Source organism: Dipodomys merriami, unplaced genomic scaffold, assembly GCF_024711535.1.
Source record: "Dipodomys merriami isolate MVZ:Mamm:240054 unplaced genomic scaffold, mDipMer1.0.p SCAF_26, whole genome shotgun sequence".
Classification (NCBI taxonomy): Eukaryota; Metazoa; Chordata; class Mammalia; order Rodentia; family Heteromyidae; genus Dipodomys; species Dipodomys merriami.
In genome coordinates this window covers 8,330,700-8,351,675 of record NW_027204048.1, presented here as the reverse complement: position 1 = coordinate 8,351,675, position 20,976 = coordinate 8,330,700, and the positions used below count along the sequence as shown (strand labels likewise).

Below are 20,976 nucleotides of genomic sequence, written 5' to 3'. Positions count from 1 at the left end.
ACATGATTTGTTTTAAAAGGATTGGCTGCCTGCGTGCAGACCAGGTTGTAATACTTTAAATTTACTGGCTGAAAAAGCGCGGGCACTCCTGTAACGGACAGAGGGGTCCCATAAAAGGACCATCCCCGGGACTGCTCGGGGTTCCCAGCCACTGACCCGAACCTTGCGGATCTCGAGGTCACGTGCACCTGGGACCCTGGGCATGCCCAAATAAAACCCTCTTGCCTTTTGCATCTGGTGTCGTCTGACTGGTGCTTGGGGCAGGGAGGTCCTGACATGGGGGACACCCGAAGTCGGGGGTCTTTCAATACTTTCTACACATAAATACATTTCCATTTTTAAATGGGAATTTTAAGAACAGATGCTCCCTCTGTCTCCTAGGCCTAGGAATGAAATGCTCTGTTCCTTAGTCTTAATACTTGAAGAGGGATATGCAGCCCTTCCTTTCCCACATGGAGGGAGACTGATAGAATAACAATAGGCTCATAGCCCAGGAAAGGACAGCATGGTAACGATGAACTTTGGTAAAGCATCCTTAACAATGAACCAGGAAATAGAAATTCTGTTTTACCTTTCATTCTTTGTAGGAGTGTTCCATAGCCCAAGTCATACTGGTAGGTGAAGATAAAACTTAACGGAACAATGGGAAACAGGAACGCTGGCTTTTTTCGTTTTATCGCTCTGTTTCAAGAATAAAGAGACCTGCTATTAAGGAATAAGTTATATACATTATCTATCTATCTATCTATCTATCTATCTATCTATCTATCTATCTATCTATCTATCTATCTATCATCTATCTATCTACCCACCTATATTTGAAGAAAAACCATTCATGTGACTTATCCAATACACCCAAGTAGATTCTGAGTTCTCAAAGGTACTTCTATGGTTTGCTCATTTTTATTGGACTCTGAGGCTCAGATTCCTGGTTTTAAAAATGGATAACAATTAAGAATGACCAACTGGGACTGTGGATAAACCCATAAAAGAACTCTTTTCTTGGTGTCAAGTCAATCCTCTAACTTACGAAGTAGAGAGAAGGTCAAAAGAAATCCAAGGAAATAAAGGTGAAATCAATCATCTTTATGTTGGATTTATAGTATTTCCCCTGAGGACTAAGCTAATATATACATATATATATATATATATATAAAATACATGTTATATATATATAAATATGTATTACATATATATACATATATATGTTATACACACACTATTAGGATTAAATCCTTATCTTAGCCAAGTTAGTAATGATATGATTATGATAAAGACAGAAAGAAGCACATTATTTAACAAAAATCTTGAATAGCGAACATACCCCGCTGTTAAAGAGATGGTTGCAATACCAAAGAAAGTGCCAAAATATTTGAGGAATTCTCGAGACCAAGCGATTTGCATGGCCATTTGTCGTTCCCTCATCTCATTCTGCATCAGGAGCTGCCTTTCCAGCTGAGGGCAAAACAAAAGACACAGTGTGGTTACTGATCTTTCTACTGGGAAAATGGAGTTCATTATCTGATTTTCCAGTGGGTTTTCATGCTGGAGTTGCTTTTATCCATCTTTTCTTTTTCATCTCCCTGGATAAACGTTATCCACAACTGTCACTTGGTCTAGTAGAAGCTCGCTTGGAATATATACAGAAAAGACAGTGATATTTTGTTCCTTCTTGGTTACATTTGGTCTAGAGATTGTATCTAAGCCTAAAATATGTCCAGCTTTTCTACTGAAATGGGGAAGAACTACGCAAATAGTGCACTTCCTTAGAAAGGTCAAGTCAAAGTTCAGCAAAATAAAACACCAGGAAGTGGGTACTTGAAAGGGGTGGGGTCAAGGGAAAGGTAGGGGCAAATTAAGAGAAGAGGGGGTGAATGTGAAAGACCCCCGACTTCGGGTGTCCCCCATATCAGGACCTCCCTGCCCCAAGCACCAGTCAGACGACACCAGATGCAAAAGGCAAGAGGGTTTTATTTGGGCATGCCCAGGTTCCCAGGTGCACGTGACCTCGAGATCCGCAAGGTTCGGGTCAGTGGCTGGGAACCCCGAGCAGTCCCGGGGATGGTCCTTTTATGGGACCCCTCTGTCCGTTACAGGAGTGCCCGCGCTTTTTCAGCCAGTAAATTTAAAGTATTACAACCTGGTCTGCACGCAGGCAGCCAATCCTTTTAAAACAAATCATGTGTTTTGGCCAATCACTGTTCGAGGGGGTCCCTTGGTGTACATGCCCCGAGTTGTGAGTCTCCCGCCCTTGGTATGAGGAAGTGACCTTTGTCAGCGCCTGTCCTTCGCTCACACCAGGGGGCTGACTGCGGGGTGGGATTAGTTAGTAGGGTGTGGGCTTGTTGATTAACTGGTGAGGTTAGTTATCAAAGGGGGAGTGTGGGGTAATAGAAAAGCAAAGCATGTTACAGAAGCCAGAAATAGCTTGGTTAGATACAAAACTCTGTTCCCCTACAAAGAGGCTCAGGGCCTGGTTGGTTGGGGAGGGGGTCTTTCAAATGTAGACAAGTATCTAATGTATATCCTACAAAATTAAGAAGAATGAGAGAAGGGGTGGGTAGGAATGGGATGAGTGAGAATGTTGAAGAGGGTTTCATTGATCAAGACATCTTGTATTCATAAACTGCTTTACTAACTGGCAACTCCTTTGTACAACTACTTCAAGACAATAAAAATAAAAATTAAAAATACAGACGAAGAAAGAGAAAACTCTATGCGATATGGGGATTAGTGTCAGTACAACATAGCTCCTAGATCTGGGAGGGTATACAGATGAAGACAACCTCTTACAAATAAGCACACTCAGTGGCCAGACTACTAAAAAGTACTTCTTTTTTTTTTTTTTAGAATTCAGTAACCTTTTATGGTAAAACTCATGGAATTAGACATAAAATTACCTCAATACAATAAAGGCCATATATGACAAATCACAGTTAATATTGTACTTAATGAGGGAAAGTTGAGATTTTCTCTAAGATTCATAATGAGATAAAGACGTCCTTCTTAGCACTGCTATATATCAGTCTTACTAAGTACTCTGACTAAGAACAAAGGTTCTTAAGAAATGGTTGAGGTAAGGCTGGGGAAAGAAATGAGTAAGATGGAGCAAGAGGTGAGTGATCATCTATGTCAAATATTGGAAGAACCAAACAGAAAGAGTTGTGAGTACCAATGATAGATAAACTTGATTAACAAAATAAACAATATAGCTTAGCAAATCAATGTCCATAAATCTATATTGGCACAAATATAGAAAACATTAATGCCTGTACAGAATAACTTGGAATTATTGTGTAGATTGTTTTCCTCTACCACTTAAAAAAAAAAGAGGAGCTGAAACATTGAAGCTATTACAGGAAAACAAAGGGAAAATCTCTTGAAGATAAAGGCACAGTTAGGTATTTTCAACATAGTACACCATAGTGCTCTAGGAAATGAGAACAAGAGTTGACAAATGGGACTGAATCAAATTAAAAAGCTTCTGTATATCAAAGGAAACAATTAGAATGACAAAACAACCCAATGAATGTGAGAAAAATCTTGGCCAGCTATTTATCAGATAAAGGATTAATATCCAGACTATACAAACAACTCAACAAAAAAAAATAAAAAAAATAAAAACATCAAAAATAATCTAACAAATGGGCAAATAAATCAGTTTTCAGAAGAAGAAACACAAATGGCTAACAAGTCCATAGGAAATGTCCAACATCCTTAGCCATCAAAAAATGCAAATCAAAATTATATTGAGAGTCCATCTCATCTCAGTCAGAATGGCTGTCATCAAGAAAACCAATAAGAATAAATCCTGCAGAGGATTTGGGGGAAAATAAACTTATATCCATACTTGGTGGGGGGTATAAACTAGTGTGAACACTATGGAAATCAATATAGAATTTCATCAAAAACCTAAAAATAGACCTAGTTTATGACCCTGCCATACCACCACCCTTGGGTTTGTATCTAAGAGTGTAAATCACCAGATGAGCTAAACACCCAAGCCCTCATCATAGTCAAAGGATAAAATCAGCCTAGATGTCCTTCAAACGAGGAATAAAGAAACTCAGACTGGCTCTTATGTCCCTTTGATATTGTTATAAGGTAAATCATCCCAGACACCACATTTTAAAATATAGAATATTGGAGTCTTTATTATACAGTTAACAGGCTGCAGGCTACCAGTTGTTACAAAGGCCTGCAGCATGCAAATACACATAACACAGCTAGGAAACATGCTAAAGAGGAAAGAAATAACAAGAACAATACCAACAAGCCAATTCAGCTCCAGTGGAGAGCTGAATTGGGACTCCATGATGACTGGAAATGAGCCAGGAGACAGGACACAGGACGCGATCATGGAGACACACATGGCATGGAGCCCAGCGGCTAGGCTGGTTGGGGGCCTAAATAAGTGGGCGCAGGGGACAGATCCTCAGGAAATTCCCAGTCCCAGGCACTAGACGGACAGATTCAGTAACCTATCAGCTAAGTGCCTGCCCCTGCCTCCAGGTGTCTGGGCACACCCATTACCTGGGAAGCAGGTGTTGGGGTGTGTGTAGGGGAGGGGTCCTTCCCCCGTATGAAGACAAGATGCCAGACATATAATCCACCATGTGGTCAATATGGCTCGGGCCAGACCTGACCTCCTCATTTTAATATAGGTTATCATTCAAAAATGCATTTCTTTGGAAAAAAAATTGTGGTTCATCTTACTCATTTCTTTCCCCATCCGTAGCTCAACCTTTTCTCAATAAGACTATTACTTAGCCATAAAGAAGAATAAAATTACACCAGTTGCAGGAAAATAGAACCCGAGATCATCATATTGAGGGAAATAAGGAAGCACAAAAAGCCAAATCTCTCATATTGTCAGTCCTAGGTAGAACCTACGTCCAAAATCAACTAAAAACAAGCATCAGCAATAACAATAATGAGATGAGTACAAAAGGGACAGTATACAAAGGTTTCAATGAGATAGGCAGGGGAAATGGAGACAGTTCCAGGGGTTGATGAGGATGGAGATACATTACACATATGTGCATGGAGATGTTATAAAGAAACCCGCTAAAGATTATTTAAAAAAGGAATGGGACAAAGAGGAGGAGGAGGGACAAAGACATATAATAGATGGGGTGGGCGCACTCAAAATGCATTGTCCAAAATGTATTTAATTTATGTAAAATTTCTGCATGAAATAATCTTGGTATTGAAAAGATCCATGAAAGGATCCATCCCATCCATCCCAGGGCTCCACGCGGAAGCAGACAGGCACAGGAGAAAGATTATTACAAGGTTTATTAGAGGAGCCATATTTCCCCCAGAGAGAGAGCACATGCAGCCTCCACTATCTAGGTAGCAGCAGGGTCTGGGGGATAGGAAGTGAGGTAGATGGGAGTTCAGGGGGGTCTGGGCAGAGAGAGAGAGGGGCCAGCAGGTCTGGGAGGAGCTGAGGACCAAAGGGGGGCATACTGCTTACAGGTATAACCAATGAATTCTAAATTGAAAACAAACGAACAACCAAATAAATAAGCCCAACAACTTCTCTTAATTACTTTCTTTCAATATATAGAGGATGAAAGGATGTTTCAAGGTGTTTTTCTTATCTCTATCCTACTTGATATTGGCTTGCAGGACAATTGGAAATAACATACTGATTTTGACTTCATAAATCTAAAGATCTTACAGGCTCTCCCAGTACTCATTTAACCACTAGAAGTAAGGAGGTCAGGTCTGGCTGGCACCGTATTGGCCACATAGTTGGATGGTAGGGCCTGGCATCTTGTCTTCATGTTGAAGGAGGGAAACCGCCCCTGGTGATGGGCATGCCCGGATCCCCTGAGGCAGGGTTGGGCACTTGGCTGATAGGTTACTGAATCTGTCAGTCCAGTGCCTAGGACTGGGAATTTCCTGCGGATGCACCCCCTGCTCAGGCCCTATTTAGGCCCCGTTCAGCCTAGCCACCATTATACCATGCCATGTATCTCCATGATCCTGTCCTGTGTCATGTCTCCAGGCTAGTGTCTGGTCATCATGAGTCCCAATTCAACCCTCCATTGGAGCTGAATTGGCGTGTTGCTATTGTTTTTGTTCTTTCTTTGCTCTCTAGCATGTTTCTTAGCTGTGTTATGTGTATTTGGGGGCTGTAGGCCTTTGTAACAATGTTCCACATGCAGACTCCTAGTGTTGTAATAAAGACTCCAATATTTCATATTCCAAAAATGTGGCTTCTGGGATGATTCACCTTACAACAGAACCATAATTAATTTTACAGAAAATATAACAAAAATAATGCTGATATTTCATCTCACCCCAGCTAGAACGGCCATCATGGAGAAAACAGTGAGGATGTGGCCGAAAGGGAATTCTAATACACTGTTGGTGGGAATGTAAGCTTGTCTAACCACTTTGGAAAGCAATATTGAGGTCTTCAAAAACTAAACACAAAAGTACCCTATGATTCAGGAATCCCATTCCTGGGCATTTACTCAATGGAACACAAAACAAGTTTACAGGAAAGCCATCAGCACAACCATGTTCACTGCAACACTGGGAATCAGCCCAGACACCCCTCAATGGACAAATGGATCAAGAAAATGTAGTATATATACACAGTAAAATTTTGATCAAGAAAATATAGTATATAAACACAGTAAAATTTTACTCATCTATTAGATAGAATGGTATTTTACCATTCATAAGGGAAGGAAAAAAATTATGTTCAGTGAAGTAAGTCAGGCCCAGAGAAACAAATGCTGCATGGTTTTCCTAATTTGTGCACCTATAAATCTGTATAAGTAAACATGTTGAGATGGGTCATATCCAACTGGTTACAAATGAATTAACTGAAGTATAATAGTCTCTATGGAGAGATCAAATAGTATAATGCTAGGTCAAAGCCCAACATAACCAGCACTGAGAAATGGGTACATGTAAGAAGAGGTGAGGTGAAGAGGAGAGAGGCAGATGAATGAAGGGGGAGAGGGGGAGAGAATGCAGTCAAGAATTCACTGTGTATACTGCAAAATTAAGAAACATAAGGAAAGGGGAAGGTTGGGGGGGGGAATGTTACAGATGGTGACACTGCTCAGGATGCATTATATTCATAACTGCTTTGTTTTAGGTGCTCCTTTGTACAACTATTTGAAGATAATTTTTTAGAATGTAAAATAAAAAAAACTCTACAAAATAAATACGTAACTGAAAGATAACAAAAGAGCTAGCTTATTGCCAAAAAAAGTGTACATAGCAGACTTCAGTTTTAACCATCCTCATACAACTGTTTTATTTTCTATTTCCTGTGTATTTTCATTCTTTAGTGTCATTGTTTAAAAAGTATTAAGCTTAGCCACAGAGTTTCTGACCTCAGGAATTTGTCAATCTTTGGAGTTTCCAAAAGGGCAGTTACGTAAAGGCCTACAAATCACTTAATGCAATTTTCCATTAACACAGTATTAAAACAAGGACATTTTCTGGAGACACATGCAACATTTGTACAGTACAAAGAAGGCAAAGATTGTCTTGTAAATTTCTTTTACTGCCATTTTTATTTTGTCTTAAGTGGAATTTTTCTTCCCCTAGCCCCCCCCCTTTTTTTTTTTTTTTTTTAAAGAAATAGGCTATTCTTAAGGAGGAAAGAGGATTAGTTTATTTTTGTGGTTTTATTTTCTGATGGTCTTCTAGTTTTTGTAAAACATAATTACATTGGACATAACAATAGCCTGTTTATTTGTTTGATTGGGCAATGCCAAAAGTTATTCTATACATTCTTCATCCCCCCCAAAGGTTATTAAAATAGAGATGAGAATATTTTCTATTTCTTTATTACCTTCTGAACAAAATACAGAATCAGTGTTTCAGGTAAAAACAAAACATAAACTATCATTGCCATAAAAACAATACATCCATAATCCAAGGTGTGACAAACAGCTTTTACCTTAACTTGTTCTATAGTTACTTTAAATGCCCAGTGCTCTTTAAATAGTTTAGGAAGAATCTGGATGTAGAAATAAGTAGCAAATGTTAAAAGTTTTTTTTTTTAATCAGTGACTTGCAAAAGTTACTAAGTATAAGCAAAATTATATGCTACTTAAAAGTTTAAAGTTTTGGAGACATTGTGTATCTTCACTAAGTAATATAACTTATCTATTCTTACATCTAGATGAAATATTATAAAAAATAAAATTTCCATAAACAAACAAAAAGAGAATTTTAGTTTGGCAAAGGTATCTTATATTACAAGTGGTACTTCTCCTAATAAGATTACAAGATGCCAACAAATTGAGCAGATGATGGAGCATGGGGAAAACAAACCCAAGGACTTCTTAACCACGAATAAACTTAAAAGCAGCAAGTCCCAGGAGTATGTGGTATGTGTTAGTCTGAAGGTAAAAACAGTCCCAGAACTTGAGTAGAAACTAACAAGGGACTCTTATTTACCTTAGGAAGCCTCATTGGGAACATATATTTCTTAGCTTAATAGTTATTGTTCCACTCCATCAGTCCTAACTGGGCACTGCTGGAGACAATGCCCCACAGATGCTGGAAAACTCGCCACTGTAGCCAGTGTAACCTGCAACTGCTCTGCCACCTGCTGGACAGAGCCTGCAGGAGCCGAGAGCTCTGAATTCTTTTAGTTATTGTTTTACTCCTTGCTTTGATTGATTTTGCTTCCATTTTAATTAGCTTTTTTCATTTGGATTTTAAAATATAAGTACTCTCTCAATCCTGCTGTCTTCGACCTCTGTTCCCTCACCTACAATCTTCCCAGACTCTAAGGAAGGACTTTGCTGTTTTATGAGGACGCTGGAAAAGTCCAGGCTTGGGTAAGACATAATTAAATAACTACCTACATAAGGACAAATACTGCTCCTCCCTTCCAACACACAGAGAGATGGCAGAATGTATCCTGGCCAATGCTTTTCCAAAGAAGATTGTTGGTGGTGGGAAGAGGGAAGCTCTCATTCTAGGTGCTGAGGTTTGCGAAAAGACTTGCTACTGAGTCAGTGTTGAACTTTCATAACAGGAAGAAAGGGACAGAGAGAGATGGGGGGAGAGAGAGACACACAGAGTGACAGAGACAGAGAAATGCAAAACCCTCAGGCCTACACTATGAACCCTGGGCTCCACTTCTTTGCTTATTGGGGGGTTCTTAAGCTGGCTTCTTGCTCATTCATCTAAAGGGAATCTTTTGTGTTGTCACATGTTCATTCCAAAATTCCAGGCCAGGTGTTTACATTAAGCCTTTCAGTTCTTCTTCACACAGGTTAACAGAGGGCTAACCTATGAGGGAAAACAAGAGCAAAATGGAGGGTTGAGGTCCATAAAGAAAGCTTGGAATGGAAGATTAAAAGGAATCATTAAGAAAGTAATGGAATCCGTGGGATGAGATTGTCTTCCCCTCTTTTGGATGTGTCTTTAGAGGGAAATTGCCTGCCTGGTTTTACTAGTTGGCTTACCCTTCTAGTCCACAGAGGAGGGGCGGGTCTGGGGCACCAGGTGAATGAGTCATTCTCATTCTACTGAAAGAAGCCAGGCTCTGCCAAGCACAGGTAGAGGTGTGGCTCAAGCCAACAACCTTGGGTGAAAATGAAGCCAAGCAAGAACAAGAGGCCCTGAGTTCAAGCCCAAGTATCAACATGCGTGCTCACCCACACACATATACAGCCAGGCACGGAAGAATAAAGACCACAAAGATTCAGTGATACAGAGAACATGAAACATGATACGAAGCATGAAACACAGTAGTGCTGGAGGAGGTCAGGAGAAAGGACTCAGGGTAGGATGTGGGGTTTGTTGAGCTTAAGAAATACAATCTATAAAAACTCAATCTAGGGCTGGGAAGGTGGCTCAGTGATAGAGCGCTTGCCTTGCATGCATGAGGCCCTGGGTTTGATTCCTCAGTACCCACAGAAGCAAAAAAAGAAAAAAGCCGGAAGTGGCGCTGTGGCTCAAGTGGTAGAGTGCTAGCCTTGAGCTGAAGAGCTGAGGAACAGCACCCAGGCCCAGAGTTCAGGCCCCACGACTGGACCCCCAAACAACAACAACAACACCAAAATTGAATCTATACTAACATGAATTAAAAGGCATGTATATATCTATATGTATATAGATATATACACACATACACATAGATATAAACTCCATATACATACATGTGCTTATTCATCCTTTAAGTCTATCACATTTATGTATGCTTGTGTCTACAAGTACATGAAACACAGGATGTCTAACAAAAATAGCCGAAGGAACTTGCAAAATTAAAAAAAAAAACACACACACACCAAAATTAACTCAGTAGAAAAAGAAGGAAAAGGATATAATATTTTGCAAAGTAAATATATATGAAAAATATATGAATAAAATGCTCAACGTCATTAGTAGTCAGGAAACTAAAATTTAGACAATACACATGCCTGAGTTTTAAATTGAAGATAGAAATGGGTAATGGCCTGTGGTTGGAGAGAGACTCGGGGAGGGAGGTTCATATCTGTTGGAGCAGATGAGAACAGCAGTTCTAAGGAACATTTGGCAGTAGCAGAATAAAAAATCTTCCTGTTTCTTCCTCAGGCAGCTCAGGTAGAGGAAGCTGTCCACTGAGATATTTGTGTACTTGATCAGATACATGGATAAGCCTATCCAACAGAAGCAATATTGTTTTGTTTTTGTTTTTTGTTTATTGGTTGTGGGGCTTGAACTCAGGGCCTGGGTGCTGTCTCTGAGCCTCTTTGTGCTCTAGGCTAGCCCTCTACCATTTGAGCCACAGAGCCACTTCTGGGTTTTGAGTGGCTAATTGGAGGTAAGAGTCACATGAGGAATTTTCTGTCCAGGCTGGCTTCGGACTGTGATCCTTAGATCTCAGCCTCCTGAGTAGCTAGGATTATAGGCTTGAGACCCTCGGACCTGGCTATGAAGCAATATTTGTAATACAGGAACTGTAAGGCCTGCACAGGGACACCTCCCTCCCTCTTAGCTAAGTTTCCAGCCAGTATCTGTTACCTAGGTAACTGGTAGACCTGGAAACAGTCAGCTTCCCTCTCCACCATGCTGGGGAGAGGGGGGGGGGATAAACTTCTTCAGCATCTAATTTCCTACAATAAGGGAACCATTAAATAAGTTCAGATATACTCTGTAAATGCAAGATCTAAAACAGCAAGGACAAGCCCGGGCTAGTGTCTGTTGTGTATGTTCTAGTGGGGTTACACAATGCTCCTCTTTTGGGGTTCATCACAGCCACGGCACTACATTGTCTGACAGGGGTAACGGTGACATTGCTCTGTTCTACAGAAAAACCACGAGGGCCTGGCTGATATATCTCTCAGGATACATAAAATGCCACATGACTAAAGACATTCATGGGCTTTTTTTTAAATTGTGAAAATATCATAAAGAGGGGTTACAATTACATGGGCAAGGTAATGAGTACATTTCTTATCAAGCATTGTTGCCTCCTCCTTTGTTTTCCCTTCCCATCCCTTCCCATCTCCCCCCCACCCATGCACCAAAGTTGTAAAGTTCATTTTTTGACATAATGTCTTGTACATCTTATTGTTGCAATGGGCCCACCTGTATCCCAATTTAAGCAATTTGTTTTTTCCCTTCCCCTCCACAAATTATACCAACATCAACTATAGTGAAAGCAGGGGTTATATTGTAGGGAAGGGACATACAAAGCAACAAAGAAATCATCTTATAAATATGTTAGAAACAATCACCTGAAAGAAAAAAACATTTGAATCCTTATCTTGAGGTTCATTTCACCTAACATCAACTTATCTGACCTTTTCTGCTTGTCTCAGACATATACTAGTTATTGCAAATAAGGGAAACCATCGGACCTATGTTTCTTTGGGCCTGGCTTACTTCACTTAATATAATTTTTTCCAAGTCTTTCCATTTCCTAACAAATGGGGAAATGTCATTCTTTCTGATGGAAGCATAGAATTCCATTGTGTATATATACCACATTTTCTTGATCCATTCATCTACTGAGGGGCATCTGGGTTGGTTCCATATCTTAGCTATGGTAAATAATGCTTCAATAAACATAGTCGTGCTGGTAGCTTTAGTATGGAGGTTCCGCAAAAGACTCCACATAGAGCTCCCCTATGACCCAGCAATCCCACTTTTGGGCATTTACCCAAATGATCACAAACATTCATGGTTTTTGCTGACACCGTGTGAAGGACAGGTCATCATGCAGGGCTCAGGGTGGAGGGCAGAGAGGATATGCCGGGCTGTGAAAGCCCTGAGTACTTAGTCCTGGGCACACGGAACATCTCTGTGTCGCAGGGGGTCCATTTTCTGGAAGTCTCAGCATGGGGGCTGGGAGTTGCTTAGGGGAGCTTCATCAAGCCTAGGGAGAAAGCAGGAAGCCACAGGAATTCACTCCAGCTCCTGGAAGGAAGGGATCCCAGTGTGCACCGCAGAATACAAGGTGCTCTGAAGGGCTGGTACCCAGGTGGAGAGATCAGTTGAAATACCCTTTCTCGAATGAACCCCCAGTCTGTCCACTTCACGCGCTGTACAGCCAGAATGTATGGGAAGAAAACTGAAGAAAGAATAAGAGTAAGGAGTGGAGCACAAGGGTGAATTTCCCAGGGTCCCAGACAGAAAATACCTAGGAGATAGCTACACAATGCAAAATACCTGGCCAGAAGCACTAGGAAGTTATTTTGGGGGGCCAACAGGAAACCAGGTGGAGTGAGAGGAAGCAATGCAGACTGTCTGGAAAGTTCTAAAAACATTTTGCCTATCTAGGTCTGCTTCCAGCTCAGGAGGTTGTTTTTATTTCAAATCCCAACAAGTGTCAGTTTACTGTTTCGTATAGTTTTTGTTCATATATAGTCTTTATGTTTAAAAAAAAAATCCCTGGGCTGGGAAGGTGGCTCAGTGGTAGAGTGCTTGCCTAGCATGCATGAGGCCCTGGGTTCGATTCCTCAACACCACATAAGCAGAAAAAGCTGGAAGTGGCACTGTGGCTCAAGTGGTAGAGGGCTAGCCTTGAGCTGAAGAGCTGAGGGACAGCGCCCAGGCCCAAAGTTCAGGCCCCACGACTGACAAAAAGAAACAAATAAAAAAAAAATCCCTCCCAGAGAACCCAGACCCCATGATCAGAATGGAGAGAGACAGTCTGTCCTTGGAACTGGCTCCCAAATCTGAAAGATGCCATGAAGGGTCAGAATAGCAGCCTGACATGAAGAGTCAGAGCCGACTGTGGGGGCAGGCGGACCTCTCTCCCATGGTTCCACCTCCCACAGCATGCAAGGGCAGAAAGGAAACACTAGCTCATCATTCTCAATCACCCTTCACAAACAACATTTATTCGGGCTTTGTGGCTTTGAAGCCACAGAGGCCTGGAAATGATTCAGCTCAGACTCATTCAGGTTAGGAGCTAGCTGATCTCAACCATGGGACTCTTCTTCCCCTGGAAAATACACCCAGAGAGCGTGCATCGTGGGATGGTGTCACTCAGATCTACAGCCTGTGCTGTTGTTTTATGTCGCACAGCAACTTGTGACACTTGACGCAAGGAAGAGAAAGGATTTGAAATGTCTCAAAATACAAAATAATCTGTGCACTCTCCGGCTCAAGCCTGTAACTTCAGCACTGTGTCTGGAGTTTGAGATCAGCCTAGGCTTACATAGGAAGTCACGGTTTCAAAAACAAAAGAAAATAAACACACATGTGTGTATGTGTGTGTGTGTAAATGAAGAATGTAAAGTTTTATTTACTAACTAGCAACTATCAGAAAATTGTAACAATTGGGGCATTTGTGCTTTTGCGCCTTTGGGTCTATCTGAAATAATGAAGAGGCAGAATGTCTGTGAAAAGCAATGAAACCACACAACACAATCAATAGCCCGGCAAACACCTTGCTGAATTGGTGTTGGCCACAAAAGACCTTAAAAAAAACTGGACTAGTTAGGTTGCAGTATTTGTGTGATTACCATAATAAAGTGTGGTTTGGTTTTACAGTTGTGTCCAGGGAGCGTCCTTGTTCTCTGCCCACTGTAGAGAGCATCACAGGAGACCCAAGCCTTGAAGTTGTGATGCAGAGGTCATTTGTTGAGAGACTAAAAGGATTTTGTTGGCACCTGGCCAATTGTGTACATACAATGTTGAGCAGTGACGGGAAAATTCAGTAGTGATGTTAGCATGGTAACTGACAAAATACTTTTGTGATAACACTTAAAAAGTACTTTATATTTTACAAAATAGCACTTTCGATCATGGTATAAGTGTTTAAAGCAATGTTTTCTGGGATATACCAAGTTTGTATAATTTGATTTTATGCTAAAATTAAAAAATTTTCCCCTTTTGAAACATGCGTGTTTAAAATATCTTTTGGGTTCTGATATTAAAATCCTTATTCACTAAGCATCATCTTTTCTATATTTGTAAATTTTCATTTGAGTTCTACAGCTGGGCCTGTGAAAGATTTCTATTTCTCTTCCTTACATTTTAAGTTCATTGTGTCTAGAGATTAATACTGTATGTAATTTAACGTACTTTGAATAAAACTACTTTAATTGGCCCTAAAATTACATTAATAAAACAGTTTGGAATGCAAACTAAAAAACAAACAAACAAAAATCTGGACTAGAACGGCTGTGTGTTTGGGTGTGCATCAAACATTGTCATCTTTATCTGAACTCATTGATTTGAAGCTGTGGTGATGTAATGTGGTCCTAATGTGTGCTAAATCAAAGTCAGGTGACATACCTTTAAAGAAATTTGCAACTCATGCTCACTGCTTTGTGGCTATGAGGGTAATATGGTGTTGATGTGTGCTCAATCAAAATAACAGTGCGAGTCTTTAAAGAAAGGAGCACTTGTGGCATCTGTTTTCTCAGAACAAAAAAGAAAACAGCCAAGATTTCACAAAATATTGTCTAGGGTTTAGGAAAGCTAAGATAAGAGGAAAGAGTCCCAAACGGCCACAGTAACAGCTTCGTGAAGCCGATCACAGCATTTCTCCAGAGAGCAGTGCATGGTGGGGTCATAGGACAAAATGACACAAAACCAGTGCGTCATAGGGGCACAAAGATAAAGCCAGAAAGCAACAGCAAACCCCTGTCAACCCAATGCTGCTTTGACCACAGGGGTCTGTACACAGGAGCACCCATCTTGGAGTCCGTCCTCAAGAATAAAAGGCAGCTTTTGTGGCCGTCAAAAACAAGAGTTAAGTCTGGCTCTTCACTGTGGTTAAACCAAGTAACAAAACAGAAAGCCCCACAGGTGTTCTGGTGTGTTCCATTTCCTGCATAGCTCAACTGTCCTCCAACTTTTAGACTTGCTGGGGCTGGTGTTGGCTAAGAAAGAGCCTTGCGGGAAATCTGAATGCATAACCCTCTCCTGGGTACTTCTATGGGGGGGGGTCAGGGTATTCCTCTGAGCTGGATTGGTGCTCATGGTAGAGCTGGCATTTGTACTGAATTCTAGACCCTGAAAGTGTGTGAGGTGGGAGATGAATGTTTAATCGAATCGAGCCTTAAGCACATAAACATGCATGACAAATCTGATTTCTTTTTGTGCCTTTGCTTTTCCTTCCCATTTAAGTTTTAGGTACTACACATATGTATATATGTATTCTCTATGTACACATGTATCTATATAGACACTATATATATATGTATAATCTGGCTTTTTCAGGACTATTAAAGGGCTGTAGTCTAAAGAAAAAGTATGCCATACTTGTCAAGTTGTAATAAATGCTGTTATTAAAGGTACTATTGTAATTCTGAGTCGATGTTTAGAGTTAAGGTATTTGCATAAGTGAATTACCATTGACTAGGAGTCCCAGGAGACTGCAGTTCTTATTTCTACCCCTGATCCCCAAATTCCTCTACATGCATCCTATTCTCCATATCCTTACCATAGTCTTGTAACATGATTCTTCCTAAGTCAGAATCTTCAGCTTAACTCGCATTCTTGTATTATTTCATGCCTCTGTTTTAGGGTTATTTTGTAAATGCATATGTGAAGGAGAAAGAGATAGGTATTCCATTCCTAAAGTCAGATACCTTGTGTGGAATCTTGGGCGCCACTTCAGCAGCTGTATGGCCTTAGGCAAGCTTCAGTGAATTACCTCAGCTATGGAATGAGGATAATAATTGCATCTCCTTACTGGATTTTCATGAAGTGAAATAAAAGAATACACAAAAAATGTTCAGACTGACATGTAACAAACAGTCAGAAAAGTTGATTATTACTATCAGTATTATTGATATGTCCCTTTGTTAAAATAATTTCTGGACGAGTTGCACCATTCTAAGATTTCACTGAGCAATTTTTATTTTCTTCTTCGATGAGTGGACTGGGGATGGGCAGCATTTTTTTTTTTTATTTCCTCTTACCATCAACATAAAAATAAGAAGTAGCAAGCTAGACACTGGTAGTGCATGTCTATAATCCTAGCTACTCAGGCATTTGAGACCTGGACAATTGCAGTTCTAAGACAGCCCAGGCAGAAAAGAAGTCTATGAGATTCCATCTCCAATAAACCAGCAAAATGTCAGCCTGGAGGTGTGCCTGAAGAAGTGGAGTACCAGCCAGGAACAAGGAAACTTGAGTCCTGACTAGAAGTTCAGGAACCAGTATATATTCCCCCTCCCCCCCTCCCCGCCGCCCATGGGGCCCTTTCCCCCTACAGAGTCAGAAAGTAGCTGGTTTGGACAGTGGACATCTCATAATAATGAAATAAATTATACAGGATTTTAATATTTCTTATAAGTCTTATTTATTTTTAATATACTTGCTATGAAAAGTATGGCTTTACATAATGCACTGGGTGTTAAATCATGTACCTTAAAATCTCAATAAGGTATGTGTATCTTATTGAGTAATTCTAAGATTACTTTTTTTTGGGGGGGAGGTCTGGTCATGGGGCCTGAACTCGGGGCCTGGGCGCTGTCCCTCAGCTCTTCAGCTCAAGGCTAGCGCTCTGCCACTTGAGCCACAGCGCCACTTCCAGCTTTTTCCTTTTTTGCTTATGTGGTGCTGAGGAATCGAACCCAGGGCCTCATGCATGCAAGGCAAGTGCTCTACCACTGAACCACCTTCCCAGCCCAGATTACTTTTGTATTATGATACTTCTTAAAGCAGTGCTTTTAAAAAAAAATACAATTTAATCAAGTCTCTCTCGTTTTTACTTTGCAACAGCCAATAAATACTTTCTCAAAGGAAATGGTGTATATACACACACACATATACACATCTATACACATATATGTGTATATAAATAAATAAGTAAATACAAACACACATGCAGACACATTGATAGAATTTTTTTGTTACTATAACAATATACCTGAAAAGAATACAATTAAAAAAAAAAACAACTCCAGAATTCAAAACTGGAAAGAAAGAAGTGTTACTACATTAAGTGGTGCCAAAGTAGAGAGAAAAGGAAAAGAGCAACTAGCTGAGAAGTGGCTTTCATTTTGGAATAGACTGAGAATCCACACAGACTGTGCTGGGATCATGACTCCCTGATATATAGCAACCTAACCTGAAGCAGGCAATTAAAACTCTCTGTCACGTGGGAATGATAGAGAACATACCCCCTAGGGAATCAATATATATGGCAATCAATGTATATACAGTCCTTAGGGCAGTGTTGGGCATATCACTATATGTCACTACAACAATCGTTACATGTACAGTACACACATATCTGCACGTCTATATGCAAGAATGAAGTTAGTCCCTTACCTCATCCTACACACAAAAGATCACTAAAAAATCATCAGTAACCAAAATGTAAGCATCAAAACCTTAAAACACTTAGAAGAAAACATAGGAGAAACATTTCTGATCTGTAATTTCACAATGTTTTCTCACTGTCTTCTGATATCAGCTGCCCAGTGAAAGAAAAATAAATTGGACTTCATAAAACTTAGATATATGTGTCCAGGGCTGGGAAGGTGGCTCAGTGGTAGAGTGCTTGCCTTGTATGCATGAAGCCCTGGGTTCAATTCCTCAGCACCATATAAGCAGAAAAAGCTGGAAGTGGCGCTGTGGCTCAAGTGGTAGAGTGCTAGCCTTGAGCTGAAGAGCTGAGGGACAGCACCCAGGCCCAGAGTTCAAGCCTGACAAACAATAAAAAAGAAAGAAAGAAAGAAATATTTGTCCATCAAGAGGCACTGTTAAAAGCAAAGATCACCCACCAAATGAGAGGAGGCTTGAAAATTTTTACATCTGATAAGGATCTACTATTCATAATGTTTTAAAAAGCAAAAACCAAAACCCTCTTACAACTCCACAATGAAAAGTAAAACAACCCAGTTTAAAAATGGGTAAAGAGAAGACTAGATATTTTTCCAAAGAAGAAATACAAGTGGCCAACAGACATGAAAAAGTTCAATGTTATTAGTCATTATGGAAATTCCAAACTTAACCCCAAAGAAACGCTATTTTAGATATGTTAGATGACCGGAAGGAAGAACGCGAGAAGAGGAAAAAGAAGCAGGAGAGAGAAAAGGAGGAAAGAGGGAGAGAGAATAACAAGTATTGTGGAGACAGGATAAATCACAATTTTTTTTTTTAAATTTTGTCGGTGGTGGGGCCTGAACTCTGGGCCTGGGCGCTGTCCCTCAGCTCTTCAGTTCAAGGTTAGCACTCTACCACTTGAGCCACAGTGCCACTTCCAACTTTTATCTGCTTATGTGGTGTTGAGGAATCGAACCCAGGGCCTCATGCATGCTAGGCAAGCGCTCTACCACTGAGCCACCTTTCCAGCCCATCACAATGGTTTTCATGTGTATGATGTGAAAGTCAAAAGGTATGGACACAGTGAAAAACAAGATGGTGGTTCTTCGGCCAATTCATCATAAAAATTTCCAGAGGACTCTGCAGTTTCATTCCTAAGTATGAACCCCAAACAACTGAAGACAAGGTGTCAAAGGGAAACTTGTATGGAAAAGTTCATGCAGAACTTTTTATTTTTTTACAACAGATCAATGGTAGAAACAACCTCATAGGTGAATGAAAAGGCAAAACATAATATGTTCATAAAAGAGACTGCTGTCTAATCATAACAAAAGGTGAAGTCCTCAGGCATGTCATCGCATGGATGAAACTTGGAAAGATGTATTCTAAGTGAAGGAAACTAATCAAGTTCATTGATATAATGTCCACAGAAACTAATCTGTAGAATGAGAACATAGATTAGTGGTTGTCAAAGGCTGGGGCGGGGGAAGGGAGGAGTTCAGCATTTGAGTGATGCAAATGTGACAGATTTAAAAGCACAATGTCACCTAGCACCAGTGGCTCACAGAGGAAACCCTAGCTACTCAGGAGGCTGAGATCTGAGGATCAGGGTTCAAGGATCAGGAAAAGGCTGTGAGACTTACCTCTGACTAATCACTAACAAGCCAGAAGTGGAGCTGTGGCTCAAGTGGTAAAGTACCAGCCTTGAGTGAAAAAGCTAAGGGACAACAGCCAGGCCCTGAGTTCAAGCCCCAGTTCTAGAACGATTAAATAAATAAAGCACAATATTGCAACCAGTAGTGAATGCCACTGAACTGTACACTTTAGAACAGTGAATCTTATCTGATGGCTGTTGTTTTTGCCACAATAGAAAACAATAAATCTCAGAAGAATGATGAAGGGCAAGGGACATGGAGAGACTTAAAAGCAGGCAGTGAAGTAAGACAGAGAGCAGAGAGAGTTGGACCATGCCTGCCCCTGTAACTTCACCGTCCTCAGCGAACGGCTGATCACTCTGCCCCTTCCTAGTTGTGGCATTTTCTAGTGAAACCTCCAGACCCTTGTAGGCCCTCAGCCAAATTCCACCTGCTACCCCAGCTCTGGGTCTACAGAAGAAAGATCAGGCTGCTTCCTCCCGCCCCCACTCCCTCCCTTCCTTTGCCCTTTCCACCACCTCCTCCATTTCCTGGTCATCTCAAGTCTCTCCACAAAACACACTCTGTGCGCTTTTGAGTTCCTGAGAACCCAGAGCCCTTCTCAAAGTTCAAGATGTGGCCTCAGCTTCTATGTAAGGAAAGGAAAGACAGATAAGACGATACCGAAGGTCAGGCACCGGGCATTACGTGGGGTTAAGCAATTGTAATGTGTTCTTTCTCATCAGTTATTTGTGGTTTGCATTTGCATATATTTGTTTTAAAGCACTTATTGAGCACAGGACATTTCCTGTGGCAAGTGGCAAAAACCACTTGGATCGTGTCACGTCACCCTTGAATGGCTTCTCAGATCACGCAGAATCCATGGCCAAACTGTTTGGGACAGGCCCAAAGCCTGATGCAGCTCTGACCTTTCTGCCATCTCTCCCATCCTTCCTGAGCTCTAGCCACCTGACTCTCTGCTTTTCCTTTGCTCACCACAAGATCTTCCACCTTGCTTTCCTTCTGCCTGAAACTGTCTTTCTCTAACTTAATCCATGGCTCATTTTCTTTTCTTTTTGTCAGTCATGGGGCTTGAACTCTGGGCCCGGGTGCTAGCCCTCAGCTCTTCAGCCACTTCAGGTTTTCTGGGGGTTTATTGGAGCTAAGAGTCTCACGGACTTTCCTGTCTGGGCTGGCTCTGAATGGCCATCCTCAGATCTCAGCCTCCTGAGTAGCTAGGATTACAGGTGTGAGCCACTGGCACCCAACATGGCTCATTTTCTTAAATGGCATCTCTCACTCATCCATGCTCTCCTGTGATTACCGGTGTTCACCCTGCTTTGTTCCCCAGAAGAACCAATGAACACCACTAAGAGGCTACTTCTTGCCTGTGTCCTTGCTGGGACAGAAAAAGCTCCACTGAGGGAGGGATTTGCCAGCTCTTCTCTGCTAGATCTCGCCATCTAATTAGCCTGGTATACAGCAAGGACTCCATAAATACCTGCCAAGTGAATGGCACTGCTAGCAATGGAAGTTTGGTTTTCCCTACGGACCTTGCTGTGTGGTTTCATGAGTAAGGTGCTTTGTGCTAAATTCCTGTGCATGTGCTGTCTCATTTAACATTCAGAGC

The 20,976-nt window shown here is 41.1% G+C and overlaps 1 protein-coding gene across 1 annotated transcript in view; it reads right to left on the bottom strand.

Moving 5' to 3' along the window:
• Plgrkt (plasminogen receptor with a C-terminal lysine) overlaps positions 1-20,976 on the bottom strand; it is a 34,818-nt gene that overhangs the window by 2,526 nt on the left and 11,316 nt on the right. The window contains exons 4-5 of the mRNA XM_070035651.1: positions 1,325-1,455; positions 572-681 (exon numbers count right to left, since the gene is read on the bottom strand). Of these exons, the coding sequence (XP_069891752.1) occupies positions 572-681; positions 1,325-1,455 (241 nt within the window). The remainder of the gene's footprint in view (positions 1-571; positions 682-1,324; positions 1,456-20,976) is intronic.